The following is a 19,665-nucleotide window of genomic DNA, read 5'->3' on the forward strand; positions in this document are numbered from 1 at the left end:
GCCCGCTTCCCGCAATTTTCTAGTGCATTTCTAATGTAAACAACACATTTGCTTTCTTTTACTTTTCTTTTACCTGAGTGAAATAATTATATGTGAGGTGAACCTTGAAAAAAATAACAACAAACTTGATCTGCTCCAACGCCAAAGGAGTTGAAAACTTGTAAATAAATTTAATTATTTTTTATTGTTAATGTGATTTTACAATATAAAAAATATAAAAACTATAAAAAATAACAAAAATAAAAAAACCCAGTAATTTTCTTAATATTAACAAATACCATTTTCATATGTATCTGTATAAAAAAAATGCAATCAAATTTTTATGTTCTCAAAGCATATTCTTCAATAATGGGAATGTACATACACGTATATTTATTTCACTACCGTACTTATTTCACTGCGGTACTTAAAGTATTCAAAACGTGAAATTTCAAATGTTAATTAAATTAAAAATAGTGCTATAATACCTTAAAAAATAATAAGTAAGCAAAAATTATTATGTACACAGGGTAACAGCCAAGCTGAAATAAATAGCAAGAAACAAATTTTATTCTTTAAAAAAAAAACTTTAACCTTTTCACCCCGTCGTTACGCGTCGTTTAATATTTTAATCATTAAAATTCAAAAAGAGATGAATGATTTCAAGTGAAGGTTGATTGTCTAGCGATCGTCCATACTTTATTTATTAATGGTCCGATTTCAAACAAAGTATTTCTTACTAAAGGTTGAGTTTGACAGAACCTTCTATACACAAAATGTGTGTTTGGTTGAGATACCTAAAAAAAATATCTTAAAAAATTAACCCAATAAAATCATAATTTTCTTGATTCAAATGTTTAATTTTGTTGCCTAGTGTAATTAACTTCACCTGTTGAAGCAACAACATTAATCCATTAATTCATTTATAGCTTGTGTACACCTATTAATAGATATTATTAAAAAGGATACATATATTATGTCACTTTTATATCGAATTTTGAGATTATTATTTATTCCATTTTCGTCTATTTCAGATATTGATGTCATATCTGACACGCCCTCGTCTTCTTTGTTCGCCATTGTTTCTATAAAGACAAAATTATGTTTTGAAATAAAAATATTATTAACATGTAATAAATGTTTTTTGAGAAATGTGTTAAATCCAGGGACCGTAACTGTTATAAGTTTTAAAAATAAACAATTATTTCCAAACTATTATTTAAAAGTTACAATATAACACTTATTTTTTATTTTTATTAAAATAAAGTAAAAAATAATAATTAAATAACAATTTTTATTTAAAAGTTGAAAAAAACCACTTATTCTTGATTTTTTCAATAAAAATTTAAAATAAGTGTTATTTTTTTATTTTTATTTTAAATATCACAAATAAGAGTTATTCAATAACTTATAAGTAAAAATCAAAAAAAAAAAGAATCAGTTCAATGTCTTTTGATTCAATTGGTGTGTTAGAAAAATTTAATTCCTCAGTACATATTTTTGAAGTGATTTGCATTACTGTGAACGGCATCCTATGCTAAATACTAAATCAGACCCCAAAAACACACTCGAAATGAAGCGGGCAGCAGGCCTTTATAAATACCAGAGCTCGCAAATAACAGTTAACATTTTTTTTCAATGCTATCTTCTCACTGAAAAAACAGAAGAAAAAAAACAAAGCACACACGCTTTCGCACTGAGTGGAACACTTTTTTCTTCTCGCTTGTGCTCTCTGTTTCGTATGTTCTGCTCAGCAAAAGAAAATGTCTGTCTACGAATACCAACCAAAAAGAAACACTTTTGAGCGAGCGCTCACGAAATAACTGTTAGCAAATGAGCAAAACACAAAAGTGTCAGCGAAAAGTGTCTTTTGATGTTGCGACACGAACTTTTAAGCCGCTCGAAAATGTACGTACAATTGTTATTGTTTAAAGTTGTTCGATGATAAATAATGCGTACTTATTTATTTATATTTTATTCAGGTATTTATTTAGATAAATAGAACTTTCAAAAGCAATTAACGTTTGCTTAATATTCGTACAAACAGCGCCGTTGCGACGAAAAGTTGCTGCCGGGCAAAGATTTTGTCGGCCCCCCTCCACCCCCTACAATTTCTTTTTAGCAACACATTTTTTAAGCAAATAAACAAAACAAGTGTCAAAAATGTTTACTAAAATTAATTAAATGTTACAACAATAAAAACTTATAACATGATAATTAGCTTGTTACATAAAATTGCGTACTATTAGATTCGTGACACATTATGGTATACCAGTTTGAACACTTTTATCTCCGAGACTATTAGAGTTAATTTTTAAAATTTGACAAGGCCCACGTCAGCCCATGTTTTTTTAGTTAAATCAAATATTTTAGACTTCTTAAACTTTTATAATGCTGAATCGTTGCCATTTTATTATTATATTATTGTCTGAATTTAACAATAACATCCTGAATACATACTTAAAAAATACATGATAAAATTAAGAATTTTAAACTTTAATTTTACAATGGTTTGTTGTTTCTAAAACTTTTAAAATTGATTTCGCACTTTTCGTTGTCTGATTTATTTAATGTCAGTCTCAACCCCTCAAATTTTTTCTAAGTTCAAACTCTTTGAAATATCGGCGCCCCTAATATCTTAGCGCCCGGTTCGATTGCACCCCTTAAATTTACCCGATGATTCGAATATTTTTTGAGTTACTGACATTTGCTTAGCTTTGTCAATCTTTGCAAGGTTGCATGTGGATCTTCAGTTGGGGAACCCATACCATGGGTGCAGAAAGCTTACTATACAAATAAGCATCGAACGGTTCTACATTAACCCAAATCGGATTATTCATTCCAAAGGAATAAGAATCTTGGATTTCTAACAGCGTACCCGCGCCGGGATTAAAGTCTTGTGTGTTTTCTTTTTTGTATGTTAAAATTGAATAAAATTGTTTATTGTCAAATACTAATATCCCTTGCTTTACAAATTCATAAAAATCGATGTCTTTGCGGAAAAACGCAATATACCACCAAAATTTAAACCCTCAAATTCTCCAAACCACAGACATATTCTATATATTATTGGAATCCAGTAGACCAAGCAGGGAGCGTTAAGCGAGGGTGTTGCCAAACGCTCGTAAATGAGCTAAGAAACTGGCAAGTAGCGGACAAGCGAGAGACGACCGAACTTTTGCTTAACATTTCTTGTCTAGTCTAAAAACGGGTCAAAAACGGATCGAAAGCGATGTTGCGCAGATGTTCCGTTTAAAGCTCGCCAACTAGCTTATGAGCGCTCATAAAGCGGACATAAACGAAGTCATGTCATTTTACACAACAATTTTTATGTTGTATCGTTCTCGACGCGTTGCGGACCGGCAGAAATATCGCTTCGACTTAGAAAAAATAAGTAGTTTCAGGAAACGACACGACAGAAAATAGTTTTCTGCACTATCTTTGGGCATTTCTTGTTGTGATACTTGCGCGAAATCTACACGAACACATGGTGATCAAAAATAAAATTATATGTTTTTACAGCAGCCCTAAAAAATGTTGCCGATGGAGGCACGACAGCAACACAGCGCTAGCCTGGGTTTAGATGAAGGAGACGACCGCACAAACTTCAATAAGTTTTTTTCATTTTTTTTAGTATCAAAAATATCATAAACATTTCTAAAGCCAAACATTTGCGCGCTATATGTTTAAGTCCAAACGGGGCTTAGAACTCAGTACTCAAGACCTGTTTGCAAAGCAAAATGAACAATATTATTAACCGATCGTCGCGACGAAAACCTGTGTTGTTGTTGTTGCTGTCCAGCATTAACTAAGTGGTTGTTGTTTCGTTTTATTTAGGGTCGTAAAATATTGGCGCGCAGCGTAAAAAGTTTTTGTTGTTTCCTCGAAAATCGCAAGAAAGCCAAACATACTGTTTACGCAGTTCTGTTGCGTCAGTTGTGCCTTGATTGCATTTTCAACACACACACCTGAAAGAATAACATAAGGAAGCATGGTCAACGTTGTTGTGTTTGTGTATTGTGTTGTCAAGAAGGAAGAATACGCAATGGTCCGCATGTTTATTAAATATTTTTCTTAAGATACCCTTTGCCTGGGACTTTAAACGCAGTATTAAATTTCCAACTCATTGTTTCAATGACAGTTACATGATATAATAGTTGGCTCCGCCCTCTGCTTGCTTCGCTCTCCACTCTTCACTTCGTTCGATTGGGTCGCTGCGCTCGCTGCTTTAACACGCATTTTACAATTTTCCCTTTTTTTCCTCCTTTTTCTGTATTACTCTTATTTCATTTTTGTAATTTTTATCATTTGACTAAAGTCTGATTTGTCCTGAAAACTGGTCCACAGTAGGTTAGAAAATCGTTTATGTTCCATTACTATTGATTTTTAAAGACGATTCAATGTAGCCGTCTGTCTGTACCGTACGCAGATCAAGTCTGATTGTTTTTTTTTTGTAAAGCGTGTTTTTTAGACGTTCGTTTTTCGAGTAGAGATAAAGCTAAAAATTTTTTGTTATATCTGGCAACTCTAATGTTATTTATGTTTAGTTTGGTTTGCCATTTTATCATAAACAGGTTGACAAAAGAACAACGCTTGCAAATTGTGCAATTATATTTTGAAAATAATGGTTCAGTTCGCGAAGTTTATCGCAAGCTCCGTCCATTTTATGGTCGACATAATCGTTCATCAGAGCAATTAATTCGGTTGACCATGGATCGTTTTCGCACTACGTTTACTCTATGTGATAATACGCATCCACAGACGTCGAACAGTGCGCACCGATGAAACAATTGCCGCTGTAGAGCAAAGTGTTGAAGAGGACCCGAATGAATCGAATCGTTACCGTGCACAGCAATTGGAGCTTTGTCCATCAACTTTATGGAAGACTTTGCGCAAAGATCTTGGCTTACGACCTTATAAGATCCAGCTTGTTCAAGAATTAAAGCTGCGAGACCATGCAATGCTTCGTGATTTTGGTGAATGTGCCGAAAATGAGATTGATCTCGATGCTGATTAACATCGCAATATTTAGGTCATTGATGAGGCTAATTTTTGGTTGAATGGCTACGTCAACAAGCCAAATTGCTGCATTTGGAGTGAAGTTAATCCACATGAGACTTTTGAAACGCCATTTTATTCACAAAAATTGACTGTTTGGTGTGCTCTATGGGCTGGTGGAGTCATTGGGTTTTATTTCAATTCGAAGTTCTATACCTATAAAAAAAACCACCCTTTATCCGACCTCTATATTATAAAGTTGTCATGGGATCGATAGATCGAAAACTAAGATTAAGTATGATAAACTTCTTTGTTTTTAAAATACATTTGGCTGGTATTATACATCCTGAGCAGAAAATTTCATATCCAAATTATAAAAGCAATTTAAAAGCTAATGACAACAAACTTGGTATATAGATTCCTCTATATTGCGGGCATATCAAATTTGGATCGGACCACTATATCATATAGCAACCATAGGAACAATCGGTCGAAAGCTAAGTGTTAGTATGAAAAACATTTTTGTGAGATATCTCAACCAAACTGATATAATCTGTATCTAACTTGGCTTTATATACCCTGACCAAAGCTGGATCAAATCTGACCCCTATATCATACTGTTGTTAAAGGACCAATCGGTCGAAAACCAAGTCTTAGTACGAAAAACTTTTTTATTTTATGAGATATCATAACCAAACTTATAGAATATGCATTAAAGTAAGTCTTCTATATCCTTACAGAAGTTTGTTTAGTCGGTCCACTAAATCATATAGTTGTCATAGGACCGATCGGGCGAAATTCGAGTTTTTGTATGAAAAACTTTTATGCTTTATGACATATAGTAACCAATTTGTTAGAATATGCATTTAATTTATCTTATCTTTTAATTTTTGGCGGTCTAAGCTTTTGCCATAGTAAATACGGGGTCTCCGACAGTCGAGCATGCGGATCCAATATAGCGAATTTTTAAAAAGAACCCAAGACCCCAAAAACCCCCGAGTAACGAGTTTCATACGAATCCGATGATTTTTTCAAAAAAGTGTCCGCCATTTTGATTTTTGAAAATTGACTTCAAATTCGTGATCAGCGACCCCAAAAACCCCCGGGTAACGAGTTTTAAGAGAGATCGATAATTCTTGTGATCAGCGACCACAAAAGCCCCCGGGTAACGAGTTTTAAGAGAGATCGATAATTTTTGTGATCAGCGACCACAAAAGCCCCCGGGTAACGAGTTTTAAGCGAATCCGATGAGTTTTTCATAAAAGTGTCCGCCATATTGGACCATTTTGAATTTTTACAAATTGACTTCATATTCGTGATCAGTGACCCCAAAAACCCCCGGGTAACGAGCTTCAGGCGAGTCCGATGAATTTTTCAAAAAAGTGTCCGCCATATTGGATTTTTGGTTATTTCGAAAACCTGAGGCAAAATGGACTTCGAATTCGGATTCAGCGACCCAAAATCCATATCGTAAGCATAGTGAGACCACCAGATCAGAACATAACTTTTTGTTGTGTTTTGATTTTTATTGTTTTTTATCAAAAATAATGATTATGGTGTAAGTTTTATTAAATTACTCAAAACTAATCAATATTCTTGATGAAAAACATAAAAATGTAAAAATAATCATTACCAAGTAATTTTTACAATATAATTTATAATGATTACGGTCCCTGATTTAAAGTGGTCCACTGTGTCACAGGAACAATCGGTCGTAATTTAAGTTTTTGTATAAGATTTAGCTATGTATGTGTGTATGTTTGTATATATGTATATATGTATGTATGTATGCATGTCTGTCTGTACCCTTGAGAACTGTTCGGACCGATCGCATCCAGTTCAGACCTGTGACATGGCTTCCAGTTCAGACCTGAAGCATGGATGCATGAATCAGACCTGAAAGGGAAGCGGAGGCAGCATGGGTCTAATCGAAAAATGGGAGTGGTTCAAAGAGCGATATGTAATGAGAGAGAGAAAAAGAATAGCGGAAAGCTCTTTCTAACGATTATAACTGTTAACTTGCTTCTGCAAGAACGAAATCGAAAGAAAATGCAAAAAAGTGTAAAGTCGAAAATGCAAATACAATAGATGCTCGAAAATGAAACACGCTAGTTTTCATGTGTAAAATAAATGGTTGCGTTCTAATATTTGAGTGACTACTGAATTTTTCTTTTGATGCATTTTTTTGACTGTTGCGCATTTCTATTCTATTTTACATTTTTGGTGACTTTTGACCAGTGCACAAGTGCGTCAGTTAAGATAAACAAGAAATTTAATTAAAACTAAATACGTATTAAGCCAATAATCATTTTTTATTGATTGTGATTGATTTATTTTTAATTGTGAAATTTGAGAACAGCAAAGAATTATTATAGTGGGTAAGCGACAAATTCGTAGATTAGTTAAAAAGGCTGATGTTGGCGCTAGAAATGAGGATATAGATATAGAGGGGGATAACAAAGAAGGGATTGATTTTACATATGTTATCGGTCACGAAAATGACAAGCTTAAAGATTGGTTCATTAGGCATAGCATACATTTTTATTTTATTATATAAGTAAACAAATAATTCTTACTTTGCATTTTTATAATACAAATTTAAAATAATATAAACAGTCTGTTTCTATATAAAAATATGAATTATAATAATTATTTTTGGTTAAAATATCTTAGAAAACAAATAAGTTGTTCATACTAAAAGTGGATTTTGACCGATCGCTTCTATAGCAGCTATATTGAATAGTGATCCGATTTGAACCAAATTTGGTAGGGATATATAGCACATTACCAGATATACAACCTGTGCGATTGGTTGATATACCTCAAGTAATAATACAACTTTTCATATAACAGATAAATTTTAAACCGATCGTTCCTATGGCAGCGACTTGATATAGTAGACCGATTTGAACCAAGTATGGTCAAAATGTGTAAAATAACAACAACAATACATGACAATACATGCATGTAGATAAAAATAAAGGCTTGTAATTCCTAGTAGACATGCGGGAAACCGAAAAGGTGAGGCGGGCAATTTGTGAAGAAAAACAACACCAAGAGTTTTCCTACGATTAATAAAAGACGGAAGATTGAGAAGACGAAGCCTATGGGAGTACGGTGGTAAACGAAGGTTGGGATCCCAGTTAAAACCACGTAATGCGAAAATCAAGAATTGCTTTTGAACTGATTCAATTCGATTTTGGTTTATTTGATACTGCAGGCTCCATGAACAGTATTCCAGGATGGGACGAACTAAAGAGACGTAAAGGAATTTAGTGGTGAAAGTATCATTAAATTCTTTCGATCAACGTTTAATAAAACCAAGTACTTCTTTGGCGTCATTAACCATAGTGGAGATGTGAAAATTGAAGCATAATTTGCAATCAAATAAAACTCCAAGATTCTTTACAGTTTTTATACGTTGTCAATCGTATAAGAACCTAAATAGGGCTTAGTACGACTAAATGTCATGAACATACACTTTGAACAATTGAGATACAACTTATTGGCCGAGCACCATAGTTGCATAGCGTTCAAATCGTCTTGCAGACGATTATGAAGAAGGGGATCAGTGTATGAAAAGATAAGCTTTACATCATCTGCATACATTAAAATATATGAATGGGACAGAATAGTGGGTAGATCGTTAATGAACAGAGTGAAAAATAAAGGCCCCAAGTGACTACCTTGAGGTACACCAGAAGTAACGTGAACCGAACTCGAAATGGTTGACCTAAGAAGCACTTTTTGGGTCCTACCTTTTAAGTAGGTGGAAACCCAACGTACAAAGGCGGGAGGGAAACCTAGGCAATTAAGTTTGTAAAGTAAGAGGTCATGGTTCACAGAGTCAAAGGCTTTACTGAAGTCAGTGTATATGACATCAGTTTGCTTTTTCTCTGAAAATGCATCAATTTACAAGTTGGTCGTAGTGGACCGACCCTTAATAAACAACCCTTAATTAAAAAATCACAACAAATTTTCATACTAAAGGCCGCTCCACAAGGGAGTCATCAAAGTCGACAAAAACATGCCTAGATACAAAATAATATTAAATCAGCGTCTCTCCATAGATTTCTATATCATATCTTATATTTTTAATTAAAATTTTTATATTAAACTAAATTTTGTTCGTCCCAAAATTTGGTATCAGAAATTTTGGGGCTAGAAATCGCTTTCGTCCCTAGACACTAGACCACAAAATTGGATATTAGAAATATTGGGGCTAGAAATTGCTTTTATCACTAGAAATTTTTGCAATTGCTTTTGCTTTTGACATTGTAACTTTATCATTCATGCAGGCAGATAGTAAAATAAATAAATTTATTTGTTGAAGTTCTTTCATATTTAAAAAAATTTTATTCTTTGATTATAAAGAAAACTAGGGGGCTCCGCCCCGCTCGCGTTGCTACAGTAGAGCATACTCTGTCGGACCACGTACTTACTATGAAAAAATTATCACATAGAGCAATATAACATTTCTTAGCTCGTTTCGCAATAATGTTCAGTTTGGACTTGAAATATTCACTTTTCATAAGCTTTCGGATCCGTGGTCCTATAAAAGTACGTAAACGTAGCGAAAAAGAACTAAAATTGATCATATACTGTCAAAGTCTTAACACAACAACCATACGAGTATATAGGCAACCTGGTCAAAACAACAACATGGCCGAAGTGGAATAATAATATAAAGCAGACAAACAATAACAACAACATGGCTGACGATACAGCAACAACAAACATTAGCGGCCAAACCATAACAACAACTTAAGCAAATACCAAATCACGCGGACACAAGAAGCAACGAGCGCTGACCAAACGTTATCAGCAGCTCACCGTGGGACCGGCGGATGCAACTGGACACCTTCGCTCAGAAACGTTCTGTAGGTGCACACGGCAGAGGGTACAGAAACGAAGCCACGTTTGCTGAGTGCCCACTCTTTAGTTCAGCGCCCGTGGGACCAACGGATGCATGACGACACCCAACCAAACCCAACTGTTAAGGAACGCAGCCCCAACAACAGCAGCGGTAACAACGACCAATGGCAGCCCAAGACGACAGCAGCAGTATCGACAGCAGCGGCAACATAAACAGCGACGCCGGCAGAGCGTAGGTTAAGTGGACAATTATAAGACATAATTGTTTTAGTTGTAATCCAACCATCAATAAATACAATTGTATTTTTTTATCTAAGACTTAAAACCGTAGTTTTAGAGCTTTTAATTTTTGAATTAAGAAAATTTTATTTTATATCAAGGGATGTTTTTATCGATTTTGATGACTTGCTTGTAGAGCGGCATTATCTTTAGTATAAATATTTTTTGTGTGTTTTAAGATATCCTAACCAAGCTCACAGGAAATCAATTCGCTGTTGTCTTACACACTTTGACTACATATGGTTAAAATTGGCTAACTATATCATATAGCTAAGTTCTAGTATAAAAATCTTTTTTGTTTTTTGAGATATTTTAACTAAACTGACGAAATATGCATTTAAGATGGTCATTTGAACTATTAAATTTGTTTCTATATATAGCTATATTAATTATACATCGTTAAGTATTTTTACCGTTAAAATCTATGGAAAGACGGCTATAATTTTCAGATGATAACAAGGTTTCAAAATCGACCTAAATCAAGACTTCAAGAACTAGCTCGGTTGAGTTTCATGGGTTAAACTAACAGCATTTTGAAACAAATCTTTAAAATTAACTGCTCCTAGAACGTAGACCAGGAACAAAAATACGTCGGTTTTTACATTACATAAATACAACAAGCAAGTCATTGACATAAGTAATAAAATGCTAATTTTCTTTAAGAGCATTACTTAACTAGCGGTCTTAGCTACCTATCCTTATAAAAAAGTCGTTCAAGGTTCACAGATTGAAGTCTCTTTCCGTCGAGCTATTATTTTACATTTGAAAATAGGTATTTACTGTGGACCCGCACTGCACGCTAGCGACGAAAGCATCACGAAGGGTGCGAAAATTTGATCTAATCAGTTCGAGTTACGAGTATATACTACGAGATCAAAAGATTCAATAGTAATTTTTGTATTATGGATTTAACTAACAAGAGTGCATACTAGGCCTTTTTGTAACTTACCTGGCCTATGAAATAAAAAAGTGTAAGTGGGAGAAGCAAAAAAAAAAAAATGAAAACAAAATGTAGAAAGATTAGACATTTGGTCATAAGGTTTATTCACCATCAGTAATTAAAAAGGGTGAGTTACATAAGTCAATGACTAATAATACTCATATACAAAGGAACACTCAGTTTAACTTGAATATCACACCTTCAAGCGGTATTTTAAAAACCATAAGAGGTAATCAAAAGTTTATAGTCCGTATTTATAAAACAAAACTATAATTATTTTAATATTTTCCACAGTCAAAACTTTTAGTAGTTGTATAAAAAACTTGTTGACCTGCAGGTCGAAAACGTGGCAAAAATCACTTTATTTCGTAAAAAGTAAATCGGGGAAGGCCGCTTTGATAATCAGTTCTCCAACTTAATGCTCCGGTTTTGTTTGCGCCGATCAGCACCTTTTCTTTTAATAGTGCAAAAAATGATGCATCCTCTCAAAAAGTGGTGATAGAAGAATAAGAGCGCAGTGCAATTACATACGTTTATGCTATGCCAGGCATCGTACGAGGTTTTTCTCAAAAACATTTTTTTTTTTTGTAATTAGCGTAGTAAACTTAGTGTTCGGCGCTTGCAGAGGAAGACTATTCTGGCTCAGATGCAGAGAAGTTGGTGACCGACTCAGATTAAAAGACGATTGGGTGAAAGGAATACAATTCCGTCTCAGATTAAGAGAAGTTGGTGAGAGGAATACAATTCCTGCTCAGATTAAAAGACGGTTGGGTGAGAGGAATACAATTAAGAGAAGTTTCACTCCATCTACGACTTAGTCATCGGCGATGGCCGTCGATCCGTCTTCTGTGAGAGCCGAACACTTAGTGTTTTAAATATAAAATAATGTTGTTTAAAGGATAAACTAGTCGGAAAGGCTTTAGTCGAGATCCCGACCATAGGATACCCGTTACTTATTTCAATATATGTAAAAGAACTTTAAAGAAATTACTTGTGTAAATTTGAAAACATTAATTCGCAATTACTGGCGTTTTACTTGTCCGATCTTGCTGTGATTTAATGGAATAATAGATAATAATAATAGATAACGTTAATGACCACAATAAACGTATTATCTTAAAAAACTTTGGATGTGGTGGTTTTTCGCGATTTGCAGAGACGGAGGGGTACGTGACTTATATTTGAAACAAACTTGATCTGCGTGGGGTATATAGATATCTGTGTGTATTTACTCAATCTCTCATAGTCTCTGAGATCTTTGTGTTTATACAGAAGGGGGCTTGTCAAAAACGTAAAACAAACTTGAACTGTGTGTGGTCTATAGAAATCTGTGTTTGAAAGTTTGGTATCCCTATTTCTTATAGTCTCTGAGATCTTGGCGCTCACACGGACGGACAGACACACATGACTATATCGACTCGGCTGTTGATGCTGATCAAGACTATATATCCTTTATGGGGTCGGAGATGCCTCCTTCTCCCTGTTACATACATTTTAACGAACTCAATATGCCCTTTTACTTATTTTTTAAGTAACGGGTATAAAAATATAAAAATGTATATTTCGGACAAGAAAATTGACTTTTTTTTATTTTACATGTAAAGTATGCACAGAAAATATTGTTCAACTTTGACCGACAAGTTTGAGTCACTTAGTTGGCTAATCACCCTGTGTAAGTTGTCATTTTAAAACTTAAGTTGTCCATCAAATGCTTTTAAAAATTTTGAAAATATCTTCACTGGCTCAAAAGATATGATTTTTGCAACGCAAAATGAGAAATGGTCCAACTGAGCGCTGGGATGCAAAATAAAAATAATATAATATGGGTGTTTTTTAGAAGTATAGAACTTCGAAATAAAACACAAGAAAATCGTTTACATGTCCAATAATTTGGCTTAACTGGAAGGACAATTTTATACCATTAATGATTAAATATGGTTTCCGGCATGTGGCCGCCGCGGCTGTATCGAATATAGCCAAGTCTAAAGGACGTATGTCGGCAATAACGCGACGAATGTTGGCTTTTAAGTCCCCTAACGTTTTTGGTTTGTTGGCGTAGACGAGCGACTTCACATATCCCCAAAGAAAATAATCCGATGGTGTCAAATCACACGATCTTGGTGGTCAATTGACAGGTCCATTCCGCGAATTTATGCGCTCATCGAATGTTTCCTTCAATAAATCGATTGTGACGTGCGCTGAGTGGCATGTAGCGCCGTCTTGTTGGAACCATATCTCATCCACATTCATGCCATCCAATTCGGGAACAAAATAGTAGGTTATCATGGCTCTATACTGGTTTCCATTAACGGTAACTGACTCTCGAGCATCATTTCGGAAGAAGTATGGCCCAATGACTCCACAACCATTCACCAAAATCACGACGCATTGCATGGTCTCTTGAACAATAATTGCTCTGATGGACGATAATGTCGACCATAAAATGGACGGAGCTTGCTGTAAACTTCGCGAACTTACCCATTATTTTCGAAATAAATTTGCACAATTTGCAAGCGTTGTTCTTTTGTCAACCTGTTTATAATAAAATGGCCAACCAAACTGAACATAATTGACGTTAGGGTTACCAGATTTAACAAAAAAAATGTCAGCTTTATCTCTACTCGGAAAACCAACCTCTAAGAAAACACCCTTTATAATGAATAAAAATAAAATTTAAAAAAAATACAATAATTTCCAAGCCATTCTACCGCCGACTCTACTGTGCCATCGATCCAACTGATGTGCTTTCTCCTCAAGTGATAGAAATAATAGTTGTAGCCATTGGGCTTTTCTAGTTACCGTTATTCTCTTCCGAAATATTTCGAGATGCCACTCCTAATTCAATGACAAGTAGTAGTTAAAAGCAGGATAAACTTTTTTTTTCAGATTTATAAATTTAAGGTGCTTGACTGTTAAGGCTGCACGCATACGGTGGTTTAGCCCCCTTTTACATAATTGATGGAATTCGACACTTTCCACAAAAGAAGTGACCAGATAAGTGGCCTTTTATAACACTAGGCAACAAATTTGAACTTTTTGTCTATTACAAGAACCAAAGCAACTTTTTTGGATAGATTTGGGGCACCATATGACAAAAAAAATTTTTTTTTTGGATGGTGTGTTTTTTTTTAGATTTTTTTAAAATTTGGCTTTTTTTCGTACATTTTTATTTAAAGTGAGCCCACATTTGTCATCATTACTCAAGAATGTCAAAACCGATTTTCAAAAGCTTAACTTTTTTTTGAAGCTATTGAAGATATCTATAATTCATTAATACAAAGCTTAAGATTTTAACCAGTAGTTTAAAATACATCAATTATTGAATTAAGAAAATGATAATTTTTTAACATATAGCTTCAATGGGACCGATCAGTCGAAAATCAACCTTTGCGTAAAACTTGTTTCATTGTTTATATTCTAATTACTTGGCCGTCTCTCTATAGATTTTAATGAATCATAGCTTAAACGACACGTAATGTAAATCAAAGCTTATCTCATTAGCTTTCAGAAAAAGCAAAGCTTTTGAAAATCGGATTTGGCATTCTCGAGTAATGATGACAAATGTGGGCGCACATTTTTTCCGTCATATGGGGCCCCAAATCTATCCAAAAAAGTGGGTTTTGTTCTTGTAATTTGTTCTTGTAATATTAGTTGTAAGACTTATGATTAATAATATTTTTACACCTATCGACAAAACAAAGCGCCGCACTCTGAAATTTTATGCAATTGTGATTTCTCTGCACTATGGGGCGCTTGACCAGTTATTGTGGTATTAATTAATAACTCGTAAACTACGAAAGATATTTAGATGCGGTCTTTTTTTCTAGTGCTATGCATATCCTAAAAATATATTGTAATAGTAGGCGTAGCACCAGCCCCAACCTAAAAATTATTATTATTTGGAATGTTGAACTATTTACTATTGTAAATAACATTTTCTAACATTTAATATTATTAACATTAAGAATAATCGTGGTTTTTCGATATACAAAGATGTAAGCCATCTTAGATGGGTGTAAGTGTAAATTACAAAAAAAAAAATTATGGGCGGGGGTATTGCCCCGTCCATTTGTCTAAAATACTTCTAAGATTATCAATAACACTAGAAAAATAGCCGCATCAAAATATTTTGCGTAGTTTAAGATTTATTAATTAATCTCTTATTTTTTGCTAAAAATTTCCCATAGGGCATTGTAAATCGTCATTTGAAAATGTGAGGTTGTGTCCTATAAAATTAAATTGATCAAAAAGTGCAAAATAGTGCACATTGAGACTAACTGTTCGGAATAGAGAATTAATGACTCTACAACAGTGGGGGGCACGAAATTTGCAATAGTGAGCACTACAACAAACAGGGGCGCAGCTTGCCGTTTCGGGGCCCGGGGCAAAAAAAATATTGGGGGCTCCTTATAGCTAATTGTGCTGGCTTTCTCGTGCTCTATGGATATTGTCATTAAATTATGTATCCTGTCTTCGCTCATCGTAGTCCTTAATTTTTTATTTTATTAGAGCTTATTTGCTTAAGAAGCTCCAGAAGCCACAGATTCTTAAAGAAACAAAAAAAAAAATTACAAAAGGCGGGCCCGAGCCCTGACCGAAATTATGAAAAAAATAAATTTTTAAATGATTTTTTCAAATTCCTTTATTTTTTCCAAAACCTAAGAAATTTTTAATTCATTTTTTTTTTTTTAGAGGCCTGGTAACACTTAGAGCGCAAAGGCCGCGGAATCAAAAACTCCATACAAATCAAACGGTAAAAAAATTTTATGACTTGCAGTTTGATATTTGGTTCACACTTCTCGCTACGTAACGCTGCGTATCGGCATAACGCTGTTAACTATAACATGGCACTGTTAAAGCCACTCTTCCCAATTACGTATTGAAAATAGGTTTCAAACCTATTTTCATCTGTCAACAATGAAAAAAATGGGCTCGCCAATTAAGAGCACAACAAGAAAGCGTTGTTTTGATGATTTTGAAAAAGTGGATAAGGTTCAGCTTATAAATGCCGACAAAATGAAGAATGCAGATATGAATAAATATAAAATAAATAAAATAAAACTTTCTTCAATGATAATATTAATTAAATAAAATTGAATATATGCAATAAGCATGCATTACTATGAAATTAAATGAATACAAATAACAAACATAATTAATTTAACGCTTTCCTGCATTTTATTTGGTTAAATTAGATTTTGTCATTTTGTTTATGAACAGCTGATTTTGTTTAACAGGGCTCAATAGAAGCGCACAGTCGATTAAATACGTATATCGGTAACAAAAATACCAAAATTCTGTACATAACATAACAGCTGATTTTCAGCGAGGAAAAAGGGCAAAAGAAACGATTTCAGTTCGCTCCAAGTGTAAGCCAGGCTTAAACAAAAAAATTTTTCGTTGCTGATTTTAGCAATTTAGATATATTTTCCTCGTAATAGGCAATTCAAATTAAGCTTCCTAAACATATCGATGAGTGTAAATAAAAGAAATGCGTAAATGTTATTAACAGTGAATTATTACAGAAATATTTTTTTCAATCCATGAAAAAAATCAACGTGAAATCATGCCTCTTGCGCCTTTTCGGGCAGAGGCCCGGGACTGCACGATTTTCAGGCCCTAAGCCCGTTGTGTCCCATTTCATTAATAGTTTTATTTTTCTTAACAATCCAATTTTGTCAATCAATGTGCGCAAAATGGGTGAACTATCACGAACATAATAAATACTTTTTTCGCAGTGCCGAATGCCAATTTTCGTGTTTTTTTTTTTTTATATTTATATTTAAATGTTTTATATTAAACTATATTTTGTTCGTCACAAAATTGGATATCAGAAATTTTGGGGCTGGAATTGCTTTCAACACTAGACTTTTACCTCGCGTGTAGTTTTTTTTTTTGGTGTGCTATCAGAAATTTTTTAAATTTTTTGATGAATTTCTTTCATACATAAAAAAAAATCGTGAAAAAACAAAACCAAACGTTCTGGTAACACTGGATATTTGAGCAACGCAAACCAAAACAAAAGTGTCTGGAAACACTGGTTATTTTTGCAACGCAAAGCTGTCAGCTGCACTCTCAAGCTCTCTCTAAATCGCCAAAATACCATTTTCCCGCTAAGCCAGCGGTTTTTTTAAAAAGTCGTTGAACAAGCATTTTTAGATTTTCGAAAAGGAATAAATCCCCATTATTTCATCTAATTTGGGTGACCGAGGTATCAATCGACTCGTATTTTTTGTTAAAATTTTCAAATTCGTGATATTCGTAATCATTTTCAACAGCCAAATCAATCAAGCCATGTTCGCATTTCTGTCCGTCCGTCTGTTTGACCGTAACAATCTCAGAGGCCATAAGTGCTAGAGACTTCAAAATTTTATGAAGGTGCCTTAGTACCGTACGCAGATCAGGTTTCTTTTTATTTTCGAGCCCCTGTATTTATAGCTGTCATAGGATCGATTGGTCACAAATAAAGTTTCAGTATAAGATATTTACGTGATATGTCAACCAATTTGACAAAATTTGCACCTGGGCAGGTCCAATACATTAGAAAAATCTGGCAAAAGTTTAATACAGCGGGGTATCGTAGCCGCACCTCATCCCAAACGAGGCGAGCCGGCGGCAAGCGAGCGGAGAAAGCAGGGGTCGGAGCTAGAGATGGCCTTCTGTTTGAGGCCCGGCCCGGTCATATTATGAAAAAGGAACAAATTTTAAATTTTTTTTCCCCATATTGCTCATTTTTAAAAAATCTAACAATATTTTGAATTTACTTGTTGTTGAGTAAAAAACTTATTTTCTTTTCTTTCCTAATTCTAGCGATTCACACAGATGCGTAAATGATATTTACAGTGAATAATTACAGACAAATTTGTATCAATCCATATAAAAAGTTTTAAACTGTACCTCTTCAGGCTTAACGGCATTAGGTCTATTTGCTGAGGCCACTCTTGAAGTTCATATTCTATTCCTCGAAATGTACATAGCCGGGAGAATAAAGCGTGACAGACTCTATTAATTAAATTTGACTTTCGTGTATTCCCCGCAGATTACACTACAGACATCCGTTTCTTTGCACGCCCTTGCATTTAACATTCCCTTTAATAACAATATATTATTTAACACAGTCTTATAAAGCAGTTACAGGTATAAATATTCGCAGACTTTGAAAGTTATGAATTTCCACAGTAGCTTTAAATTCTATCAAATGCTGTTTACAATAAAAAATATACCAATCGATATTAAACCAGTTTCAGCGTATAGCTTTTGCTATGTTTATTTTCCTTTTTAAGTAAATAATACAGTTCTAATTTTTACGTAGAATAAAATGTTCTTATTATAGAGGACCATCTAACAGAAAAAGATAAAAATAATTTGTTTACTTATATCTTAATTTTTTTTTGTTTTCCCACTGTTTGACAAAACCCATCACAGTTTTAATACATACTCAAAATGTTTATATTTGAAATACAATGAAATTGCATGTGGCAATTAAAAAAACATAAAATATTAAAAAATGAATTCGGTGAGTTCGATTTACCAAGCTTTAAATCGAGGAAATGAGAATGCTTGGAAACAGACAGATGGGAATTGTACGGCAAATAACACTAGGCAACAAATTGGAACTTTTTGGCTATTACGTGAACCAAACCCCATTTTTTTATGTACAATTCATTGCTGTTTTGATTTGGATTTCATAGGTTAGTGTGCTATGTGAAGTGTGTTCGATGTACAAATAAAAATGTTGTCTTAAAAAAAAATAAAATTAACACTAAATCTAGACATTTATAAATATAGAAATGTTTTATTTTTTTGATCAAAATAAAAATCAACTGCAATTTATAGCTTACGGAGACCCCATATGACAACAAAACACATTTTTTTTATGTTGATTTTTGTTAGAATTTTTTGAAATTTGGCTTTTTTTATTACTTCTTTTCAGAGGTGCGCCCAAATTTGTCTTCATTACTCGAAAATGCCAAAGCCGATTTTCAAAAGCTTCTGAAAGCTAATGAACAGTTTAAGAGACATCAATTTTTTAATTAAGAAAATTTTGTTTTTTTTTAAGCTATTTTTTTAGTTTTTTTACTTTAAAATTCGAATAAAAATTGACAAAAATTTATTACACTATCTTTTTATTTGCATATCTGCATTAATTTTACGTCGTTTAAGATAAGATTCATTAAAATCTATGGATAGACGGCGATATAATATTATTTTGTGTCTAGGCATGTTTTTGTCGACTTTAATAACTTCCTTTTGGAGCGGCATGACCTTTAGTATGAACATAATTCGTGATTTTTGAGATATCTTAACCAATCTCACACAATATCAATTTGTTGTTATTTTACACATTTAGACCATATTTGGTTCAAATCGGTCTACTATATCATATAGCTGCCATAAGAGAGACCGGTTCAGAATCAACTTTTAGTATGAAAACTTCTGCTTTATTTCTTAAGATATATCATCCAATCTGGCAGGATGTGTATCTAGTAATGTGTTATATATCCCTACCGAATTAGGTTCAAATCGGTTGACTTTTTAATATAGCTGCCATAGGAACGATCAGTCGAAAATTCAACTTTAGTACGAAAAACTTT

The 19,665-nt window shown here is 33.7% G+C and overlaps 1 protein-coding gene across 1 annotated transcript in view; it reads right to left on the reverse strand.

Annotated features, from left to right (window-relative positions):
• LOC117782724 (myosin-VIIa) overlaps positions 1-19,665 on the reverse strand; it is a 203,293-nt gene that overhangs the window by 173,293 nt on the left and 10,335 nt on the right. The window contains exon 2 of the mRNA XM_034619756.1: positions 949-1,064. Within this exon, the coding sequence (XP_034475647.1) occupies positions 949-1,059 (111 nt within the window). The 5' untranslated portion in view covers positions 1,060-1,064. The remainder of the gene's footprint in view (positions 1-948; positions 1,065-19,665) is intronic.

This window comes from Drosophila innubila (genome assembly GCF_004354385.1).
Source record: "Drosophila innubila isolate TH190305 chromosome 2L unlocalized genomic scaffold, UK_Dinn_1.0 5_B_2L, whole genome shotgun sequence".
Taxonomy (NCBI): Eukaryota; Metazoa; Arthropoda; class Insecta; order Diptera; family Drosophilidae; genus Drosophila; species Drosophila innubila.